Raw genomic sequence first — 15,464 nt, 5'->3', positions numbered from 1 at the left:
ATATATTTCTAAAGTTACAAAATCTCATGTGTATTTTAAATTCCCTCGCTAGGGAATCGAGAATAGTTTAACATACAGATTCAATGCGAGAAAAGAAATGAATATCAATAAGTAATTAGTCTTATTATTACCGTGTTACACCAATTCATCAAATACTAGTGTTGCTTCTACTGTTCATACGCTTTATTTAAGAGTCTCGATCATGAAGGGCACAAGAATTCTATAATTCATATTAAACAATTTTCTGTTATGAATCATTAGCGAATTGTCGAATTATAAGCAGAATATAAGCAAAAGAGGGATAGCCGATTTTATACGATCTAAATGTTAATCGAGACTATTAAATAACAAGTCAGTCTTACACGATAAGGCCAATTTTTTAGGCGAACCTGCTCGCTCTGTTATGACAAATATTACAAAATTACTTTGATGCTATTATCTGCGCCTTTGTACTATCGAATTCTTTAAATTATGCATTAATTTTTTTTGGGGGAATACTCTGTGTGTTGCGATCTCTTTTTTTTCTTTTTCTTTAAGAGAGTGTAAATACATGGTAAAAATTTCTTCTCCTCACCGAGAAATTTATCCAGAGGCTTTATGAATTGTGTTTACAGATATATGTGTATATGTATATATAGTTCAGATAACTCTCTTAGAAAAATTGTTTTGTAAGAACTAGAATAGATCGTACTAGTAGAAATCTACAAATTTTTAAAGTACAAACGTAGTGAAAAGATTTAGCTGCAAAAATAGATGCACAAGTTCTCTTTCTCTCTTTCTTATTCTCGCCCCCTCTTTCTCTCTCTATCTATTTTTATCATTTTTTGGTATCGAGCTGCCAAGTTCCACAACCTGGTTGAGATACATTGAAAAGTATCTCTCTCTCGCGCTCTCTCTCTTGCGCGCTCTCTCTCTCTCTCTCTCTCTCTCTCTCTCTCTCTCTCTCTCTCTCTTGCTCGCTCACTCGTTCGCTCGCAAGAATCAACATTTTATTTTTTATAACGTAATGTCTTTTTTTCATTGTTATCTGTTCTGTCAGTGTATAAATCTTCTAAAAATGCAAAAAGCAATTAAAAAGTGATAGTATATGAATTAATACTTTCCGACTTTAGTGTAAATCACCGACTTTATACGACCCACCGCATACATTCATCAGGCAGACATGTATAAATATATTTGTTCACGCTGTATGTCTTCTGATGTAAACGTATGCAGCTAATTATAGCTATCACATCACATTAGTTTGTGAAAAAATACGCAACTATCGAGAAATAATAGTATTCATGTTTAGACATTCAGACACTTTTTAAGTGTACATTTTTATATTCTTTAATTTAATATTGAAAAAAGAAAATCAAAAAAAGAAATGTACTTAATTACATAATTTTGTTTACAATGTTAAGTTGGTTTAATTGAAAAGTTAAAAAAAAATAATAAAATAATAAAGTTTTTTTCTGATATATAATTACCATATAAAATATTTATAATAAATGAGATGTACATTTTGTGTAACCATTTACCGAGGAATCTAGAAATTTCAAATTAATAAAATATTTAGTAAAATATTTTATCACTTTTTCAATATAAAAGACTTATTAAATAAATTATACCTTTCTCTTCGTTTCATATTTTTTTACAAACGCAACATGTCGGAAACGGATAATGTAAAAACAGGCATAATTTTATATATTCACTTTCTCTCTCTCTCTCTTTTTCTCTTTCTACTGACAAATTTTCGTGCATTCGAAGGGCAAATTGCCGTAAACGCATTTTCCGTAAATATATATATAAATACAACCTGTATGTCGACTGGTTTGCTTAATTAGAGATTTTACTATATCATCTGTTTTGTAAGATTAATATCTTGTTTTAGCTGTGTTTTTTATATTCGTAATACATGTAATAAAATTCTAAATAATAAAAAAAAACTTTGCAAATAGAAGAACGACGTTTATCCAGGCAATCGATAATCTTTCTATAATATCATATCGATCAATATCAAGTACCGAATGTTAATCTTTTACCTGTTCCAGCATTTCTGGTAAACGGATCTATGCCAATTAGTCGGAACTGTCTCATCTCAGGTGAACGGATTGCTCCGCCTCTTCAACGATCCGAATCGTTTCTCCGACGCTTCGCGGATCACCTCGAAGGGCGCGACCTTCGTACGTCCCGCTTGCCTTTCTGCATTCTCATCACTAGGAAAATCCTCGAAGCTCAAGTTGCTGAAACCAGCAGTCACAGCCGTACTGCTCTTCTTGCCTTTGGGTGTTTTCTTATGGTGGCTCGTCGACTTGGCCTTGTGGGAAACTTTGTGGGTCGCCTGTAACACGTTGGCGATGTCACCGTGATTCTCGTCAATCAGATGATACTTGGATTTGTCCGACTTGGATCTCTCCCTCTTATTATGCTTAGGTGTGTCATCGTCCGCGACGACCAGAGGCTCGGGCGACATGGGCGATATCATGTCGCACGAAATGTCTACTTTGGAAACACTGTTGACCGCGTGCACGGTGATCCTGGCGGTGTGCGCGGTCGGTTGAATCGTATAAGTGGGCGTGGGCGGCGGCGGTGGCTGCGGCTGCGACGGTGGTGTCGGCATCAGGTGAACGATAGTATTCTTCGGAGATTGCACGACGCCACTGACAACGGGTAATGCCGACGTAGTGCATAACGTGACATTATCCACGTAGTTGGGCGACTGCGACAGCGATAGAGATGTTGGACGCTGCTGTTGCTCGTTGATCTTCAGCGAGGCGAACTCCTCGAATGGGATTGACCCGAAGAGATCCTTGGAAGGTTCCGCTGCAAGTTCAGCAGAGTTCACCGTTACCTTTCCGAATTTCGATGTCGAAGCGACCGTGTTACTAGAATGACTAGTGTAATAATTATCCGATACTACGTTGTTGTGAGATGATTGTAACTGAAGGCCACGGTTACCATAATCGATATAGGAAGAAGAAGAGCCTGCCGGACTTAAAATCGACATTGGTTGAGTAGACGTTGAATCGATGTTCGCGATATAACTTGACTGAACACTGTTGAAGGGATTGGTGAAGCCACTGGGACTGAATGGCGAGGAACCGAAGAGATCCTTTTCGACGTTCTCTTGCTCTTGCTCTTCCTCTTCTTCCTTTTCCTCCTCGGCAATGCCGACGTGAGGGTTGCTCTTGATTGGTGATATTTGAACATTTGGTTGACGAGGAAAGGATAACGGTTCCTCATAGTAGATAGTCTTGTTATTCACGATGCTCTTCGGATATTTGCAGGATAAAACGGTAGGTCTTGGCAGCGGAAGTGCCGTCGGTTTACTGTCTATTACATCCGCAAACACCACTTCCGCCGGTAAAGGTGAACTGGAGATCGGCGTCACCAGATTCGAATTACGAGGCGAATTCCTCGGACTGTTGCTCGGATCGATATTTTTGGGCTCGCTCTCACGACTGTCGCTACTCTTCCTGGAGCTGCTGGATCGCGGAAATGGTGCCAAAGCGAATACGTCGTTCTCCACCTTCCAGATACCGTTTTGAATCAACGATTTGGACTTATCGTTGTTATCGTCGGACGAACTGTCACCGTTGTTGAACAGCAATGGTTTAGAGCCGTACTGATGTCGCACAAAAGGATCCCCATGCGACTGTTCCGGCTTGGATTCAGGATCCAATTCGTCGTCTAGCAGCAGCGGTTTCTCGCCGTACTGATGGCCAACGATCGGATCCGCGTCGATGGTCGGCAGTTGTTGCGCCTGTTGTTGCCGATAGTGATGCTGCCTTCTCGGCCTCTTCATCCTATAATCATCCTCGTGCGTCGCCACGGATTCGCATTCCGCGTGATACGCGGAACTGCCGCACGTGCGTACGCTCTCGGAGATGGTCTCGTCGTGCTTGCCGCGCTTGTCGCCATTACCGTCGTCGTTCTCCTCGCCGTCCTCATCGTTTCCTTCCTCCTCGTCGTTCATCGCACGCAGATCGCTGGCCGAGCCGATCGAATCGTCCGATTCGTAATCCACGTTCGTCGCGTTACTGTTGTCCGCGTTTGTATCGTGTTGAGCCGCCACCCTTCTTTTGCCACGACTCAATACGTTCTTCACTCGCCGCCTCGTCTTCCTCGTCCGCTCTTTGGCGCCTCTCTTTCCGTCGCTATCGCTAGACACCTCGTCGGCGTTGAACGCCAGCTTCTCGTACTTGGAACGATCCTCCGTGGGTGCACGGACAAACGGCGGCGAGACCGGGCTGGATTCCGTGATCAAGGAAGCCTCGTCGTCCACGTTGCCGCCGTGTTCGAGCCCGGAATTGTTCCACTGCGTTAGAGGTACTCTTGCCGATTTTCCTGCAAAACAGAACATTGCAGAACCATTATTGCTAAATTGCGTAAACTGAGTTTTTTTTATATCGAATAGTGTTCTCTTTATAGGGCTTTACAGGACTTAAAACTAAATCAGCATGAATCTCTATTATTACCAAGCACATGTCATACTTACCTATATTGTTTTGCTTTGTCAAATTTTCGTCAAAGAATAAATTGCGCAACAATATAGTTTTATATTAAAAATCCTCTTAATATTACGCAAAGTATTTCAGATTTATAATCTTCATAATAAAATATAAAATTTCTTGTATAAAATTTATACGATACATATACAAAATCTATGATATAATATTTTAGAGTAAATTCATAAAAAAGATTGTCAGTAGGATATGCTCTGGATATGCAAAATATCACAAAAGATATTTTATCGCCCTTATTAATAAATAACATTGTATTAATATGTAATATTAACGTAACAAAATATAAACTATTTTTCATTACATTATTAATATAAGAAATTGTATTCATAGTTAAAATTATTGATCATTTCTTTAGTTTCATCTCGCTATATAACTATATATCATTATATATATATATATATATATATATATATATATATAAAATAATTTTTCTAAAATGTAACATTACAAATTTGGTTTTTGATAATTATGAATTAAAATATTAAGGCTCATGAATTTTTATAGATATAATACTGATAAGGCGCAATATAATTATTGTTATCTATAGAAGAAAAGACCCAGAAGAGAAACAGGAAATGTCTGATTAGGTCTGCTGCAGGCTATGTGCTCTGCCGAAATACAATGTGCATTTATGATATTTGACAGTCTTACTCTATGTAATGAGCTTTTAGAAAAGATGTTAGATCTCGATATGAAGAAAGTGATATACAGCAGATATTTTCTTTAAATTTAAACTAGTAAGTTAGTACCACCACCAATAGGTCTGGAACAGTCCTAATCAGATTCAGGGGGTTAAGGATAAGTGTGCCGAAAAACGCAGTAATGCTCTGAGTAAATAGCAACAATAAAGCTTGTTCGAAGCTATCGCGAGACTAGGTATATTTTTCATCAAATTACGTCATTTGTGCGAAGGAAACAAAGTATTGCTGCGTTTTACTGTGCCACACACAGTAGCATTTAGAAGAAACAAATACTCCGTATGCTAATTTACATTTTTATTGCTGCAACATTATTTGTCTTAATACAGCCGAGAAAGATATACTTGTCCGAGATAGATTTGTCAGCCCCCTATAGTGCTCTAGGGATTCGCTCAAAATTATTTTTCTTTCAGTTTCATATATAAGTATGTCGCTACAGAGGCCACAAGGAGAAAAGCATGCTTATACGTTCGACGATGATGGATAGATAACAAGTTTTTTTTTTTTTTTTTTTTTTTTTTTTTACGATACGTCGCAACTTAACTCGCCGTATGTAGAAGATCTCCGAGATGGCACACGTGTATATTTTTTTTTATTATTATGATTATTATTATTAGAGACACCATGGGAGGCAAACAAAGCGGGACTAGAAATAAAAAGAAAAAATTTCCATAAACATAAACGGTTCAAAATGAAACCTCTAGTGTCTATATGCCTCCCAAACTCATTAGGTTGTTCCAGACATTGGACAGATAAGTGTAACTTTTGATAAATTTTTTTTTCTCTCACAGAGAAACAAGCACAATTATCGTCAATTTTCATTGTCTCCGCATTTTGTCATACCCTGAACAATTTATGATTGATACTTACACGCTTAAGGAAAAGAAATAATATTATAGTTTTGTGGTAATACTACTAGTGAAGATAAGATATTCTGATTTCGCTTCACTTTATACATTTCACAAAATTAAATCTGTGGTACAATTTAAAAAAACATACAAATAAATTGTCAATCTGTGTCTTTACGTCTAAAAATCTAAATTATTATTTCGCTTCCTATATGGAAATTCCATTAAAAGGAATAACAATTATATAACAATTATGTACAACGTTCAATAATATCTATATAGTATCCTTTACATCATAAGATATGTTTTCGATACAAATAATTAACGCATTCATCACAAGTATCTGAGACAAATATACGAAAGAAACACACACAATACAGAAATCGTGATTTTTACATTTTTAAATAAGATAAAGTGATGTAATTTTTGGCGATTTTCTCCCGATTATTTCTACGGATAGAGATATTTTAAGAAGCTAAATTACATCATTTTATCTTAAGCTTTGTAATGTGAACCGAAAAAATATAAATAGAGAAATGTTAATTGTATCAAAGAGAAACCCAACAAATTAGTGAAGAACGTCGTGTAAAAGCAGTGTAAATGAAGTGCTACGAGGAGAAACGAAAATAGAGAGAAAGGAAGAAAAGAAATAGTAGAAGTGTAAGAAGAGAGGGTAAGGAGAAGAACGAAAAATAAAAAAAATTCTAAATATTATTTGCCAGTCACTGTAGTATTACCATCGCGCGTGAGCAAATACAATCTTGCGATTTTTATATAATAATCCTTATGCGCACTCTCTGTATGTATATATTCACGCATTGCGTAGAGAATTATTTTGTGGGAAGGAAAGGTCTGCGTATCTCATATTTTCAGTTTTAAAAATAAATCATCGATGTGCTTCAACACTTATACACGATCCTTGCATTATATTATAATCGCATTATGTAATTCTGTTGGAAATACTTGAAACCTATTCTTCCCACCTTTTTATACTATATAATACAATCATTATAACACACATAATATACGTTTGCACGTATGTGTGCATATATGCACTTGAGTAGGACAAAATAGTGTACCGAAACTTTGTGTATATCACATAATATATAACATAATTTTTCAATTTGTATGTATATTTGTTCATTTATATTTATATGTGTGTAATATTTATACGTAATATTTTGTTCCTTTCTTTTATCGATACATCAACTATTTCGTACGAAAACACTAAAAATAAAAGCTAATTCTGCGTTTTATGTGCTACATATACTGTAGGAACATCTATTATAAAGTTGAAGACAAAATTTCTTGTCGTATCTCGTCATAATTTCAACAATATTTAATAACTGCTATAACATAATAATCAATATATACCATATCTCAAGTCTAATATTCGATGTATTAGCCTTACGTTGTAACTTCCTATTTGAGGTAAGTAGAAGTTAATATATGTAATTTACTGGCAAAATGTATTTTACCATCCCTTTCACGTAATTGAGCATAACTGAGCATCACAATCTCTTTTTCGAAGATATATTAAATAAAATAAAGTTTTAATTTTATCTTTATAAAAAAAAAAAATTGTCATAAAGCGTTTTACACTTGTCAACATATTTATGTAAAAAAATATTTCATGATATTTAGGAATGAACTTACTAATAATCTTAATAAACTTATTTTAAAAAACAAAAATAATTTAGATTAGCAAATAATATATATATGTATCATTAAGAATTTAAATGATCATAAACATTCTTTGTAAATAATAAGAGAGCATATATAAATAAAAAAATAATGTCCTTCAAATCTATTTTACGTCAAAATTGTTCGTAGATTACATTTGTCTCCATCAACTGTCTGCTCTATTATATTTAATAGATATGATTTATACATATTTATATGTTCAAATTAATAAGAATAATATATTTTTAAAAGTTTTCAATTAAACGAAGAGCGTTTTTACTTTTCGTATAAATAGCAACATTGCAACTTATCACACATCTTTGGTAAATTTCACAAATGGTAGTAGATAATCCCATAATTCATCTATTTAGATAAATATTACTTAAAAAGAATTTGTTTCTTTAATTCAATTTTTCAAAACAATGCAATGATATGACCAACAATTATCAGCTGTACATGATTATGTATTGTATTATAAATCAAATTTTGCATTGTAATATATAATTAAATTGAAAGAGAAAACACCGTTATATTACATATTATGTTGAAAGATTACACTCCTCTTGGTTACTCCTCACATTGCTCAATTATTTCTATATAAAAATTAAGATTTTCTCTTATGTACATGAAAGTGCACAAAAGCATAACATGCTGATAGTATTATCGTTTCAGCATTTCTTTTTATCTACATCTATTGTCCACAAACATTGTATGTAAATACACTGTTATTTGTATACAATTCTATTCGATGGTTATTGCAGTAAAATGATGCAAATTGAAAGAAGAAAGAAAAAGAGATTAATTGAAATAGAGATTACTTTTTAATTTTAGAGAGAGAAATTTTTCTTCAATTTTGAATGAAATGTTTTTCATACTTAAATTATCGGCCCACATCTTTGCACGCATTATTATGTTTCAAAAGTTCCTTTTTGTAAGTTGCTGAATGTCTTATAATCTTTATACGAGAGTTCCTAAATCTATAAGAGAATATCTTATAATCATAATATAGAATCTTAACAATAATTTTGTCAATTGCATGGAATTAAACTAAATAAGCAAATGTAATCATTACATGATCAAAGTAACAATAACCAAGTTCAAGCTTGTTGGATGAAAAATGTGATGTTCTATAAATCCATACTTGTATAATACATTTAATCTTTCTAAGAAAATTTGTATACTTATTTCTTACATGTAAAACTAGGGGTAAATGTATGTTTTTTTTTTTTTTTTTTTTTTAAGACGGTCTCAGTTGTATACCAAGATTACTTCTAGCATTTTGTTTTTTATGAAACAATTCACCACTGGGAGCTAAGGTAAATATACTGAATAATTAATTATATAATTAATTTAATTATATTTATATCAGTCTATAAAGCTCTATATATTTATCAATATGGAAAACGCGAATATATTATGTATATCCGATTTAAAAAAACTCTTTCTCCCACTCTCTCTCTCTCTCTACATATATATAAATATATAAATACAAGTGTATATATATATATATATATATATATATATATATATATATATATTTATATATTTATACATATTCAACAATATGTACAAAAAGTAATGTAAATAAATCTCATTTTTTATCTCTTTTTAATTAACAGTTTCTTTTTAAAACTTATTCTTCAATAATCTAAATTCTCACTGTCGAAGTTCTTTGGTATACATTGCCGAGACTCGTCGAAAACGACGAAAGACAATGGTTATAACTACAGCTTCAAATCTCATACAGCAATGATTTGGCAAAAGTAAGTGAAATCAAGTATTAAAATAGCGAGCAAGTGATTTTTAAATTAAGATATATAGATTAATAGATTAATATAGGAGCAGTGGAAGAGAAATGGTGAGGACAATGTAAGAAGGATTTTATGCATTACCTCCAGCGATAGCAGCAGTCTTTGATCCAATTTTACTCTTCTTTCCTGCTTAAAAAAAGAATTAAAACGTCAGCCAATACACTTTAGAGTCTTATAAGATTCAATTTCACATTAGTATTAATTTTGCAACTAATAAGTAGAATCTTAACGAGAGCTTACTTGGCAGGCTAAAGGGTGCAGATTCAAAGGGATCCTCTGGCAATTCTGTATATGTCATAACGAGGCTTTCACGACTTTTTACTCCACTGATACTGGTATTGCTCCCTCTTCTTATTTTGTCAAACTCAGCACCAAAAATGTGATCTTCTGTTAACTGATTAAAAGGCTGTATATCTTCAAACGGATTCCACGCGGCCACATCCGCGCTCAATGATCGTCCTTCCGATCCCATTAGGCTCGAAAGTTCGCCCTAATATAAAGGCAAGTTTTTAAGTATTATTAATTGCTTCAAATTTTTAATATTTTCAAATTTACTTGGAGATATATAAGAGTATCGTTTGATGACAGTGCAGGTGCATAAAAAATAATATATAATTATAAACATATAAAAATCAAATTTTAAATATATGTACAAATAAAACTAAATAATCTCTCTCTGTGTTATATATTTATACTGTCTCTTACGTCTCATATTTACGCGATAATTTTGCCCAACAATATTTTTGATATTTTTTGTACTTTAAATCACTGCTCTACAAGGGAGATTTTTCTCTCTGTCGTTAGAATTCTTGCATAAAGTAAAATATAATTTTAGATTATACTAAATAAAAAAAATCAATACCAAATAAATATGATTTAAGCAAAAGTTAAAGCCTCTGAACAAAAATAAAAATAAAATTGTGCGCTTCGTCTACTTACAACACGTACATGCGAGGCACTAGTTGCTATACAAGGCCTTATATCACTCGGAAGTTCGGGAGGTGTAGTCGCATCCTCGGAACGCGGCTTAACCGAAGCCTCGTATGGCGCTAAGAATTGAGTGGTTTCAGTCGCAAACGCTCTGTGAACATCGAAATGGCCACTGTAATATAAATAAAAATATTTTGAAAAAAAAATAAATCAAATAAAAACTGCATAAATTCCAAATTTTCAAAAAAACTTTTCCGACGTTAATTTAGAAAAAAATGTTAATGATTAATTAAATTTCATAATTGCTGTAAATCTTTATAAAAGCTGTGAATATCATATAAAACATTAAATATATATATTTATACAAGATAGCGAAATAAGCTTACTTACTTATTAAAAGCACTCGTATCACTGACATTTCTCCTGTGTCGTGAGGATGACAATGTTGGACTGTCAGGAGGAGATATGCTTGAACTTATGTTTTGACTCAAGCTTTCCGTTTTATTAACTGGTTTCGGTAAAGCTGGTGGTGTCACCTGCGTCGGTGGAGTTGCTTTATTAGGCCCCGTTGAAATAGACAACTTCGACGGTAATGAAGCGACTGGCGGATATTTAGATGACGATGGGTAACTAGGATTAGATAGTTTTGGAAGGATTTTGCCAGGTTTAGGAGCAACGGGAGGTGGTATTTTTGTAGGTGGTGGCATCGCCGTCGCGTCGTCTTTGAACGGATCTGGATATCCTGTAAAGATAACAATGTGTGAAAAAATTTCTTATTGTTAGTCATTTTTATTTTTTGCTCTTTGTATATAACTTAGACCCATGTATTGTGGGCTTGGTTTACCTGACGATGGAAATAGAGCTTCCAGATTCTTCTCGTTGACATTTGTCCTCGTATCGTGTTGCCGCGAATCAAAATAAAATGCATTCTTATCCTGAACGGTAACAGGTGACTGTTGAGTTAAAGGAGAATGACTGATCATCGGGCTCTGAGATGGCTGTCCCTGTGATGGCGGTTGACCGAAGGGAACATTCTGATTAGGGGTGCAGACATGTGGTGATACCTGACAAGACAAAATAATTATACATATAATAAAGATCGCATTTATCATGAGTACTTATTGAAAAAAAAATTGTATCTGTAAACATATCTGTACATTTCACACATAATGAGAAGATGTAATCAAGATAAAAATATTTAATATTATTTATTATGTATTTATTTTTTTGTTATTAGATAAGATATTTTTAGAGGTCATTTGTGTATGTTAGAGCCTTACTTGGACATAAGAGATAGAATTTCCCGGTGTAGTTTGCGTCTGATTTCCTTGACCTGATATTTGTCCTACGATTTGACCGCTCAAACTGATCGGTCCTGTGCTAACAGCTTGTCCCTTCGGTCTCTGTCTCGGCGTCACAGATGTACCCTCGACCGTCGTCGCTATAGGTGCCGGCTTTGGAGTTTTGACAGATGACGACCTTTTAATATTCTCAGATTCCATGAGCGGACATGGTAACGCCTCTATCGTAGGCGTAGGGACTTTCTACAAGAATAAAAACGAGAATAAAATTATCATAAAATCGAATTCAATACAGTTTTATGTATAAATATTTTCACTCACGTACATGCAAATTCTGCACAGGGCACTCTTTACCCTGAATTTGAAATGCAATTGAAGAAACTTGATAAATGTCAGGACGTACATCAGGGTCTGGCTCAAGCATGTACCGAATTAAACAATGGAGAGCTTTGCTATATCTGTAACATGAAAATGTTTACATATCTCTGTTTATAAATATATATTTATTATTATTATTATTATTTAAAATATATTATATATATATAACAAAATTGTATTATTTTTCACATACTTTGAATTATCTGGTATAGTGAAATTTCCAGATTGTATAGCAAGTGTGCTTTCACCAAACGGTAATGTGAAGAAACAAAGTTTATACAGCAGGCATCCTAAAGCCTAAAAGACGAGAATTCAACGATGTCAAAACACTCGAGTTTAAGTTTATTTGATTTACGATTAGACAATAGATAAGCTACCCATATGTCTGCCTTTGTAGTAATAGGTTTTCCACAGTACATATCAACCATTTCGGGCGCTCTATAACTTAAAGTGGTATATTTTTTTATCTCCTCCTCAACTACCGCGGCGCCATGGACGCTGGGGTTAAGAACCTTTCCCGTCGCGGACCCAAAATCACATAGGACATAATGCCCACTGTCAGCGAGCAATATATTTTCCACCTAATTGCAAGCCAATTAAATACAGTTCAGTATATAGTACATGTGATGCGTTATATAACATTTGTTAAACAGTTCACCTTGAGATCTCTATGAATTATGGGAGTTTGACAATGATGCAACCGAGACACAGCTTCGCAAACGTCGCAAAAAATTTGTAGAACTTCTGATTCACTGAAACCTGTTTGCAACCTAGAAATAAGAAGATGCTAATGCATGCCATAAATTTGCACAATATTTTTAGATCACAGTAATCGATGGATCTGTAATATTTTACAATTTTAAATATAAAAATAACAATTTTAATACAGAAATATTACGTTATAAATATTAGACGTTATATCTGTGTATTATTATAAAAAGAAATAAAGTTATATCTTTTCTAACCTGGTATTCATCATTTGAAGAACTTGGGATTTACAATAAGGCATTAAAAGCAGAAGTTCATGTACTCCTTTGCCAGTGTGAGTTATACTACTATCTACATATCCTATGATATTTTTATGACCACTCAAGTTGCTCTACAAATAAAAAAATGTTTCATTTGACACTTTTGTACTCTTAAACAGAATATTATACATTTCTATATATAATGTAAAAGAAGATTTATGTTTTACTAACATTTTATTATATACGCAAGTACTCACAGCAATTTGTATCTCCCTTTTGCATACATTGAGATCATGTTCATTGTTGACATACATTCGTTTAAGCGCATATCGTCCACCTGAGGCTTTGACCAAAAATACAATTGCAAATCCTCCTGAAAGATAAGATAATTGCGTTATATAAAACAGGATATACGAAAGAGAAATGTTTGTTAAAATACAAATTAGTTATGCATAATTTATTTGATCATTAATCATTTACACTTAAATGCGAGCCACAGCGCAAATTGAGATAAAGAGTATATATAAAAATTGACAACAAGATCATCGTGAAACATGCTGTACATTGTAACTTGATGCAGATACAATTACGACAGACACTAATCAGTAAAGCATGGTAATAAATGGGTTTTAGTATTCACAAAATTATCTCTCAAAGTACAACTGCTGATTGGACAATCAATTTCTCTGCACCAATATATGTAAGGCAAAACTCCATGACATCATCTAATACTCTGTAACAATGTGAATAATATTTGAAAAGTCTAAAACGAATCTTGCAACGTTAACTTGTGTTTGGAAATAATCAATTATATCATTCTAAAGCGATAAAGCCCGAAATTTTCCTTCAAACTATTTATATATAAATTTCTCGGCGGAGTTTTCGCGGCGTAAAATATATTTCATAGTCACATGAAATTCCTAGACAAGAACTTAATAATGTTTACCGACTGTCCTGCATCAACGTTGCCTATCGGTATCGCGGGTTCCGCGTGCGATTAAAATATTTCAACAATTTCACACAGGAGTAGAAAAAAAGCGGGATGGAGCGAGAGAAAAGAAAAAAAGTAGAGCGGAGAGTTCGTTGTTAGAACTTAAATAATAGATCCGTGCTCCAGAACACGAGAGGAGAAAATAATGACGCGCACACGGATATTAATCAGGCGGTAATCGGTGTCATGTATATGTACCTTCCGCCAGGACCTCCTCGACGGTGACCGTGTGGCCGCCCACGACGAATACCTTGCCCAAATAACTGTTAGGCTCCTTCGACGTGTTGTCGATCTTGGAGAATAGCTTCTTCATGTTTGCGCGCTCCGTCCTCGTTGTCGTCGTCGACTTGACATAAGGCCCTCGCGCTCCGCGATCCCCGCACGATCACACTGGCCCCCCTCCCCTTTCCCTTTCCCCCCCAGCCCCCGAAAACGGTTACGATACGATACGGTACGGAGGCACACACGGCGATCTGGCGCGGTGCTCTCTCTCTCTCTCTCTCTCTCTCTCTCTCTTTCTTTCTTTCTTTCTTTTCCTTTCTTTCTCTCTCCCTCCTTCTGTCTCGCGTGTGATTAGAGTTCTCTTCTTCCTTCTCCTCCTTCTCTTCCGGAAAGAGAACTACGCGGTACCGTCGCAAATCAACCTGGTAGTTGGTGGTGTGCTCAACTGAAGAAAATCGCCACGATGGCGGTCATGATAACAGCCGTCGACGTATCATACATCACTCCGCCGCTCCTTCGGCCGGTCGACATATTCGGCCCGTGAGTCGACTGCGCAACCGCGCCTTCGCAGCGGCGACGTCGGAAACATATGTGCGCGACTTCCGGCCGAATGTCAAACTGTCCGTTGATGCGCGCCGGCTCTACTGTCGTGGCGCCCCGCCGTGTTCTTTCGCCGTCGTTTCGGTCGTCTCAATCTGCAATCTCTCATCACTATTCGCAAATGAACATCCCCTCCACGGATCCTTTTTATCTCTAGTCTTCATGATCACCCATATATTTGATTACCCGTTGAAAATCGAGATCACTGATTTGACCAATCGAGACGAATGAGATAAAGATTATTACCTTTTGTCTTCATTAGTCGAGTCCCGAGTAATCTCAAATGGTTGTGTCAGTCGAATTGTTCGTAATTGGAGTAAAGAAATCTTTGTCTCTTTCACACCCTGATTGTTTATAAACGAAACTTTCAAATTTTATATCGGATTTATTGCGTTCCTTTTGATGCTACAAATGCTAGAAGCACTTATACGTTTCTATTGTGGTTACTTGTGTGCTTTTCAGCTGGAAAATTCCCTATACATATTTACGTATATATATAATATATAGTTTGTAATATGTGCATAAG

The 15,464-nt window shown here is 34.9% G+C and overlaps 1 protein-coding gene across 6 annotated transcripts; it reads right to left on the bottom strand.

Moving 5' to 3' along the window:
• Positions 1–20: 20 nt before the first annotated feature.
• Positions 21–15,312, bottom strand: Nak (Numb-associated kinase). 6 transcript variants are annotated; one of them, XM_072899539.1, is made up of 15 exons: positions 14,315–14,455; positions 13,766–13,858; positions 13,383–13,498; positions 13,123–13,256; positions 12,816–12,927; positions 12,535–12,738; positions 12,351–12,454; positions 12,105–12,237; positions 11,759–12,022; positions 11,323–11,542; positions 10,869–11,220; positions 10,488–10,650; positions 9,789–10,038; positions 9,630–9,677; positions 21–4,329 (listed from the first exon to the last, which is right to left on the bottom strand). In XM_072899539.1, the coding sequence occupies exons 3-15, from the start codon at positions 13,437–13,439 to the stop codon at positions 2,081–2,083; spliced, it is 4,290 nt and encodes a 1,429-aa protein (XP_072755640.1). In that variant the 5' UTR covers positions 13,440–13,498; positions 13,766–13,858; positions 14,315–14,455; the 3' UTR covers positions 21–2,080. The 6 variants fall into 6 exon arrangements, with proteins under 6 accessions (XP_072755640.1, XP_072755638.1, XP_072755636.1 ...); XM_072899537.1 differs by lacking the exon at positions 13,766–13,858 and having other exon boundaries at positions 10,497–10,650; positions 14,315–15,312; XM_072899535.1 differs by lacking the exon at positions 13,766–13,858 and having other exon boundaries at positions 14,315–15,311.
• Positions 15,313–15,464: the final 152 nt, after the last annotated feature.

This window comes from Anoplolepis gracilipes, chromosome 9 (genome assembly GCF_047496725.1).
Source record: "Anoplolepis gracilipes chromosome 9, ASM4749672v1, whole genome shotgun sequence".
In the NCBI taxonomy this organism is placed as follows: Eukaryota; Metazoa; Arthropoda; class Insecta; order Hymenoptera; family Formicidae; genus Anoplolepis; species Anoplolepis gracilipes.
The sequence above is the reverse complement of the archived record's forward strand: the minus strand, read 5'-3'. Positions and strand labels throughout refer to the sequence as shown.